Source organism: Telopea speciosissima, chromosome 1 (genome assembly GCF_018873765.1).
Source record: "Telopea speciosissima isolate NSW1024214 ecotype Mountain lineage chromosome 1, Tspe_v1, whole genome shotgun sequence".
NCBI classification, from domain to species: Eukaryota; Viridiplantae; Streptophyta; class Magnoliopsida; order Proteales; family Proteaceae; genus Telopea; species Telopea speciosissima.
The window spans coordinates 12,430,999-12,439,615 of NC_057916.1; the positions used below are offsets into that span (position 1 = coordinate 12,430,999).

Sequence of the window (8,617 nt, forward strand, 5' to 3'; positions counted from 1 at the left end):
AAATCTCTTTGAGGGTTCAGGGGCGTAGTCCCGAGAAATTTTTTTGTAGCTGTATATATAAGGCACTTTTCTCTCATTCTAGGGTTAGACGAAATAACTTATATCTTCATTTTTGCTTAGTGAAAAGTTTGCCGCTGCTCTTCCCGTGAACGTAGGTTTCTCGCGAAACCGAACCACGTAAATCTGTTTGTGTTTGCGATTGTCTTGATTGTTGTTTTCTTCGATCCCATATTTGACTGTCTTGTGTGATTCTGTTATAACACCAACTAGCTAAATATTGTCTTCGGGGTTTTTTTTCCCGCGGGGGGAGGGGGGAGGTTGAGACTATCTTTAGATGTTACCCAAGTTCTGTGAGGAGTTTCTATGCAGTTTCTTCAATTTCTTGCATATTTTTTTAGGGACCTTAGAGAAAGCCTTAATAGAAGAGGTCAGCAATGGAGACTTAACTCAAGGTCATTATACCTCCCGAAAGAAAAGGTAATTCCAACTCTAGTCCCTTTGGAAATTTCCCTTGGTTGGGTGTTAGAAATACCAGGCATTTTTTTATATATAAAAAAGAATAAAAGATAGTGTTGTTTGGTGTCTAACTAGGGGGGGGGGTCCATGTCATTTGATCATTGATGCTCTTTCAAGAGTAGGTAACTACATCCTCCTCCCTCATGTTAACCAGCTTCCAATCATGGAACAAGAACTCGCCGAGATCTTGGTAATATCTCGTTTTTTTGCACAACCGATACAAGATTAGAGGCAAAATAGAAGGAATGCATTGTCTCGGCTGAGATCCCGATCGAGATCGAGATCTTGGAACCGAGAATGAACCAAACCTTTATATAAGATGGACTTAAACTCAACCGAGACCAGTCAAGATCTTGACTGCTCTCGGTCGTCTCGCTGGTTTAGGCAGAGAAGCTCAAGAAAACACCAAAAACTTGGTTTTGATCCCATTTTTTGACGGAAAAAACGTTGGACTGCACGGAGATACTTCAGCAAATGTCGAACTTGCAAGATCTACAACAAATCCAAAGAACTTGGAAGAATATTTGAACATTCCAAGATAACATTTTGTTGATGACTCCATTTTTATGTATTGTATGGAAGAGTACGTGCGATTCTTCAGCAGCACTATGACATGGGAAGCTTATGTGTCACTAACATAGGCTAACTTGCTTCGGCAGAGTCAACCGAGGTCTTGAGGTTTTGATTCAGCACGGCACTCATTTGCATGATAGAATTGGAAATTTGAAATGATGTATTAGTATTTGATGTATAACTATATAGGTGAGAAGTGATTCAAGTGAGATCGAAAGAAGAGTTGTCAGAGGTCTATGTCAAGATTGATGTATTTTACATTTTAACATTTATAATGCTTATTTAAGTTATTTTACATTAACTGTATGCTTTGATTGCTTTCTGTTACTAAATTATGTGCAGAATTGGGCCTATTATTACCAAGGGTCCGAAGTTACACTCCTACTTGGACTTTGATTTTGAAAAATCTGATAGTGTCATTGTGTTTAAACGGCCCAAAACAGGCTGTATACCAAGTTTTATGACCAAACTAGGTCAAAAACCCACCGAAACTATCAAATGAGTTCAAAAAAAAAAAAAAAAAAGGTGCACCAACTTGCCGAGATCTCACCTCAGTCCAACTCTGTTTTTAGCCTGAGCGAAACCAGGTCTGAAAACCGAGTTCTCGAACCATGCTTCCAATATTGACTTTCAGTCCTTTGATTTTTTCAAAGAACTTACAACAGTCCTCCAAGAATTCTACATCCTCCTTCCTCATGTTCACCCCCTGCCATCCTACTGCTTCCAATATTGACTTTCAGTCCATTGACCTTTTCAAAGCACTTACAACAGTCCTCCAAGAATTTATTTGTAATTTATTAAGAAGCCAAAAAAAAGTCCTCACAATTCTTACTGACTCTTTCCTGTTCAGCCATTCCTATCTTCACAAAATACCATTGTATCATCAGCCAACTGAAGCAGGGATACTTCCATATTTTCTTTCAAGACCCAAAATCCTTGAATGAGCTTAATTTCTTCAGCTCTTTTACAAATCTGACTAAAGATATATCTACAACCAAAGCAAAGAATAGAGGAATAGAAATATGCTTACCCAAGTCCCCCCCCCCCCCCTTTGGCTTGGAAAAAAAAAAAATCCATTATAATCTGAAAATATTATGAGGACTTTGAATGTGAAATTAAATTCACATGAGTTGGACTAGTAACACAAAAAAAAGATTTGTACAATGGTCTAATTGCAATCACTTAAGAATCTGGGAGATGAATGACACTCAAGACAAAAGAGTGCTTTGAAGGCAAACAAAAATAGGAACACTTCAGGAAGCCAGACAGATATCTGTGCACAAAACCTGTATCTCAGCATACATCTTAATTTTCTAAATCACATTTCCAAAAGAGAAACAATTCCCAGCTAAGTAAAAGCAATCACAGAATTAAACACATAACGTTATGACAAGTAGCTCCTTTAAAACGAGATCAGAGGTAACTACTAAAATGAAATACAAAACTTACTCGTACTTGAAGATTAGCATGGAGGTAAGACGACAAAAACAGTAATTCCATTTTCAACAGCCAGATCATACCAGAAGATTTTGAGAAGTCGCAACTAGGAACATAAACTCCTCTTCAACAGTAAAGCCGGCAACCCAATTCTCAAGATGTTAACTTGAAGAGCACAAAAGGACATGACAATGAACAAAAACTCCTCTCCGATATCAATTTTAAAGCTCAAACTCTTCATCCCGAAGAGCTGCCTCCGCAGCCTCTTCTTCCTCCTCATCAATGACAAAGTACTCGTTCTTCTCAATCGGCCGAAACATATAAAACATTACCAAATAGAAAGCAAGACTCGCAGTCTCCTCTGCGGCATTGCTTACCCACTGATAATTGTAAGAAGAAATAGTCCTGAGCGCAAACACGACAATCCTGGTGAAGTACAAGTAACCAATCACAACTATGTAGAACTGCCGGAAAAGGGTCAACTTGGCCAAATTCCGGGCAGCCTTCCCATCAGTCTTAGAGGTCTCCCTCAGCGACCTAATGGACCACACGATCGGGAAGATAATGGCGCAACAACACACGATATCGACCAACAAAAACACTTGATTCCAAGTGACCCAATCCTTGATGAAGGGCCCAGTCTCCCCAATCACAACAGAAGCCAAGTTGGCGAGAACCTGGAGAGGGATCACGATCATCAAAACCTTCTTCTCTCTCTCCTGCAAGAAGGGCTTAAGGAAAGACCAACCCGTCCCAATCAAGACGATCACAGTGAAGAGCAAGACAACCCTGAGAAACTGGAATATGTAGAAGAGAACATCCCAACCGTGAGGGGTCCCAGTGACCTTAACGTAATGCTTATCCTCGGCGGCGCAGATCAGATTCAAGGCTTTCATGAGGAGGAGACTGGCCATGAGGATATGGATCCGGTGAAGGGAGAGCCTGTTACTGTAGCAGACGTAGATCCAAAACCCTAGGAAAGCGAAATACGCGAGTGAGAAGAGGAAATAAAGCATGGGCAGCTGTGTCTGGCCGGCCGGCAGGTAGTCCTTGACGCCGTTGTCGGTGTTGAAGGTCTCTGTGTGTACGGTCATGGTGACCTGGCTCTCTGGGACGCAGTTGGCGAAGTAAAGGCTGTATTCACTGGGGGTAGAGACGGGGTAAGAATGGTTGAAGTTCCGCTGGGACAAGGAGAGGTCCTTGAAGGTGAAGAGGGGAATGGTGTAGCGGCTGTCAAGGATGCAGAAATTAGGGTTCGGTTCGGCTTCCAGAACGACCTGAATGAGGGCTTCTTCGGATAGGAGGAAGAAGCCAAAGCGGGAGAGGTCGGTTTGGGAGGGCGAGGAGTATGAGACATCGGTGACAGAAACCATGACGTGGCCGGTGTGGGTGAAGCCAAATTTCTCGAAGAGGATCATGCCTCGGGAGTCGGCCGTGATCTTCAGGTTTGTAATCTCTGCGGAGGCAAAGGTGAGGAGGAGAGAGAGGAAGAAGATTTGCAGGCTAAGGCCATTTTTGTTCATGATGTTCAATTATGAACCCTGCAAATGAAACGATCCACGATCCCAATCGGCACCCTTTCTTACTAACTGATTGAAGTGGTGGTGGTGGCGGTGACGCTGTTGCAGCTTTGGCGGTGGTTTTCTTATTTGCCTTCGGCGTTAAGAATACGACTGGAGGACCGAGCAGGCGAGTATAAGATGATGGTGGACTGAAACCGAAGCTTCCTGTGATATACCAGGAATACCCCCTAAACATCATTTTCTCTCTCTAGTCATCTTCGTTCTGCTGTGTGGAATAATAGTTGGGCATTTCCTTTCGTTGGATTAGAACCTTTAATTTACTTGGAAGATAAGTCCTACGATCAGTATCGTGACACTTGCTCACTGGGATAATACACTTTCAATTCAACTATATATTTCTTTTTCGTGTACCTTTTGATGTTTGATTCCTCCTCCCTTTGGGGTGTTAAAATTCACCGGTCAGACCATCTGCAAGGGTTTTTTTTTTTTTTTTTTTGAAATTGATATGTACTTGATTAAAGATTTCAATTTAAAACATGAATTGAGTTTCCTAATCAGGGTTTCAATAATCAAGATTTGATGGATGATGATTGGTCAAGAGGCGTATCACTGTAGGCGCTCACATTTTCTGGCTTTGCTGGTTAGGGGTTTTCTTCGCTCCCTCTTTTATCAAGAATTCATGTGCTGCTCGAAAAAAGTCTTCCATTTCTGTCAAATGACCTTGAGTCGATCCTGAATCTGTTCAATTCAGTTTAGCTGGTCTTTGCCTATTTTGATTGATTCTGACCGATTGCTTATCAATTCTAGTTTCCTTTCACCCATGGCATGGTGAAGATGTAGCTTTTAATTCATGGGAATTGATTATCTTGGATTGAACTAAAAATAAACGTTGCGGTGGGAGTTAACAATGATATTCACTGGATAATGATAAATCTAATCATAACATTAAATCACCTTGATAATGAGATTCTCTCTTCACCCTATATTTAAATCATGTGATCAAGTTATTCGCATCATCTTTTTCATCAAAAAAAGTTGCATTGTATGCGATGGGTGGGTGGGTTTCATCCCACATCGGGTGTGTGTGTGGTGGGTGTTGTATATATCCGTCATTCCACGAACTTAAAAGTCTATTAACCTTTAGGGATTGGTATGTGGTTTGTGTGATTACACTTTCATTAAAAAAAAAGTTATTTGTATCATCTCGAGGCTCGACTGAGATAGTAGTTTATAATTTTTTTTTTTATTCCCAAGGAAGGACAAATGGGGTAAAGGTGGGGGATACTACGTGAGGAGCAGGGGTCTTGAAACCAATAACACTTGGGGGGTAAGGCTCTAGTGCGTTATCCACCAACCGTTTACTAACGCAATTGTATTCAATGGTTTATAAGATATACCACATGCGAGTGTTTGAATGACACCATTTAAAACTTTACACATTCTTTTAATTGCCACTATTGTCTTATTCTCTTACTCTCAAAAGTTTAATAAAGTAAGACTATAAAAGAGTTTTTCAAAATAATTTGAAAGTGACATATCATTATGTCATTTTCAAAAACTATCATTGCCATGCATATATTTGAGTATATATGTGAAATAACAATATTTTTCATCTCATTGAAAAAAAATTTGGCGTACCCTCCCCTACGGAAATGGCTCCCCTTGCCCTCCCCTTCCCTCATTTTCCATTGGGTATTGCTACTAGCTCCAGGACTATATAAATATTGAGGGGGTCTAGAATAAAACACAATTGCATCATAGGATGTGGCGAAGTCAACAAGCTAAACTTGGTCAACATTTGAAAAACCAAAACTATGTTCAATGGATGGCGAACATATGCTAAAATTTTCATGTTCAAAAATTGACAAGTGGTTAATCAAAATGACCCTTATCGTACTAAATTATCACTTAGCCCCTAGTAAACTGAAAATTTTCATGCAATCAAATACTCTTGCATGCGCTCTTATTGATCCCCCACACTCATGCAAGGGCTACACGATTATACAACAATCTCTCGTCCTAATAATTATTTCCAAATATGCAACTATTTTCTTACGTAAAAAGGATGGTGGAACCCTAGTTTTGGGTGATTTGACAAGTCAAAACATGGTTAGTGAATTTTATTTTATTTTTTAAATCCATTCATTAAAAAAATTATTAATGTCCTCACTCTTTGGAGTGTTGATTAGTATCTGCTTTAATATAAGCTTGGTCGTTAGCTCAGACTTGCTTTTCACACAAAACAAATGGATATTTTTAGTGGACAGTTTCGAACAATTTTTTTAAATCATATTATTTTGACATCGATTTTTTGGTTAAGATGGTCCTTGTAACGGAAAAAAAGTGACCGGATCAGATTATACCACAAGTTTGATCATATTTTCAAAATTGTGGAAGTAACACAACCAATAATTAGTATAATGCAAGTAAGGAAACCCAAAGAAAATGCAAGGTTTCTTAAAAATAACTTGTAAAATTGAGACAGAAATGAGAGATAGGAAAAGCAATTTGGCTCTCCTTCAGCCGTGGTGGGAGCCGGACTCCCACCTATGAAATGATCAAAACACCACCTTATTTTGCTGGGTTGGACCCTCCAGCTCCCGCCACAGCGGGAAGAGAGCTAGATCTTAGGAAAAGACATTTTCTCCATCTATGGGGTAGGACATCCATCCACAGTGAATATTTCTATCCCATGGTTTTATGCCTTTCTTTTTAATAAAAAGATATTTCCAATTGCTTTCTTGACCAAAAAATATCATACATATATGTGCTAAGGCAATGTGATTTTATAATTGAAACTATGTATGTTGTGTACATTCCGGTCATTGCCCTCTACTTATTATCATGCTTTATAAATAAATTAAGGTCCTCATGCATTAAAATAACTAGTTGATAAGTTATACCAACCTTTGATTTGTTGTGTAGCAACGACCATTGCCATCAATTGATCATCACCACCATCATCTTTTTCCATCAATATTTTGTTTTATTTTTCTTTTTCTTTCCACCCAGCTAGCCCTACTCTCTCTTTCACGCACACACATGGGAGTGTCTGAATGACACATCTATAAGTGTATTTATAGGATTTATTCGAGTATACATGTGAAATGACACTATTAACCTCATTGAAAAAAAATGTAAATCATACTAAAAAAACAAAAAAAAAAAAGTTACAAATTATTTGGCACATTGAGGGGGTGTCAATAAGAAAATCTACTTATGTATGGGATTGTCTAAATGACACCTCCATAGAGGCGTCTGCATTACTTGTTTAACAAATAGTAACAAAAATGAGCCTGTGGTCTGAAACACCAGAATTGAGAAAGTCAGCTTCTGCATTGACAAATTGACGGACCCAATGCCGATTCACCAAAGCTCTATCGAGCAACCTTCCAATGAGGATGTCTACCTGCCGGTTAAACCAATTGAACAACCAACCAACTACTTCATATCCATGAGCTCCGCATCAGTTATGCAGTCATTTCTCTTTTCCCATAGGACCAAGGCCTCTTCTACTTAAGTGTTTGCTGAAGCGGGGGGTGGGAAAGGATAAGCAGGGAAGATGGGGAAGGGAAAAGGAAGGTGTGTTTAGAATTGGACATCTTCTTTTGATTGCCCATTGTCTTATTCTTAAAACCTTTTTAAATCAAAGATAAATAATAATAATAATTTTAAAATGACTTATCATTATGTCACTAGCACATTTTTGTAATATACATTCTAAAACTAGTTAATAATTGAATTTTAGCATTTTCATTTAAAAAAATATGAATTTTAGCAACCTAGTATTGAAAAGAACCCCATTTGGTGGACAAGAGAGAAATAAAAAGATAAAAACAAAATCATTGTAAGGCAAAAATAATGGTGAAAGCAATGATGAATTTACGTGTCTTTTTTTGTTTTTTGGGGTATCAAACAAACATTGTCTAACACCTCATCACATACCACATTATTGAAATAAAATTCCAAATTCAGTACGTTACTATAGTATATAATGAGATATCTACAATTCATACAATAATTTGTCAAAATCAGCTTACCATGTGATCATGTGATGACTCCATTTTCTTAATTGAGGACCATTATTAGATTGCTTGCTTATGATCTATAAATCAATTGGCTCGTACTTGGAACATTAAATAACAACTGTACGTGTACCATGCATGGTTGGTGGTGGTCCCCATAGGTTTTAACGGCGTAGATGCGTTGATTATTTTTGTGGAGCTTGTTCCTAGAAAGAGTTAAAGGTATGTTTTGTTTTGTAAGAAGAAAAAAAAAGGAGAAAAATGAAAAAACTTGAATATCCATTTCTTGAAACCAAACTTGTGCTAAATAGGAAGGAAAGAGTTGAAATTGACAATTCCCGATTCCCGAGTTACCTACTACCCTCCCAGAACTGAGATGAGATATACAACACGTGCACGTTATATAGTCCTCTTTTTAATTTTTTTTAAAAAAAAAAATCTTCGATGACTGAGGTATTTCTGTAATTTAACGCAACGTTATGGGTATTTAAATAGATGTACTCGGCGGATAACAATTTATTTTCGTGACTCGTGTGCCAACTC

The 8,617-nt window shown here is 38.5% G+C and overlaps 1 protein-coding gene across 1 annotated transcript; it reads right to left on the bottom strand.

The window, feature by feature from the left end:
* Positions 1 to 2,378: 2,378 nt before the first annotated feature.
* Positions 2,379 to 4,121, bottom strand: LOC122645281 (protein CANDIDATE G-PROTEIN COUPLED RECEPTOR 7-like). Its single transcript, XM_043838605.1, has one exon. The coding sequence runs from the start codon at positions 4,047 to 4,049 to the stop codon at positions 2,748 to 2,750; it is 1,302 nt and encodes a 433-aa protein (XP_043694540.1). The 5' UTR covers positions 4,050 to 4,121; the 3' UTR covers positions 2,379 to 2,747.
* Positions 4,122 to 8,617: the final 4,496 nt, after the last annotated feature.

What these genes read in the sequence shown, in the direction of transcription:
- LOC122645281 (XM_043838605.1), bottom strand. Translation starts at nt 4,049, where the DNA reads ATGAACAAAAATGGCCTTAGCCTGCAAATCTTCTTCCTCTCTCTCCTC.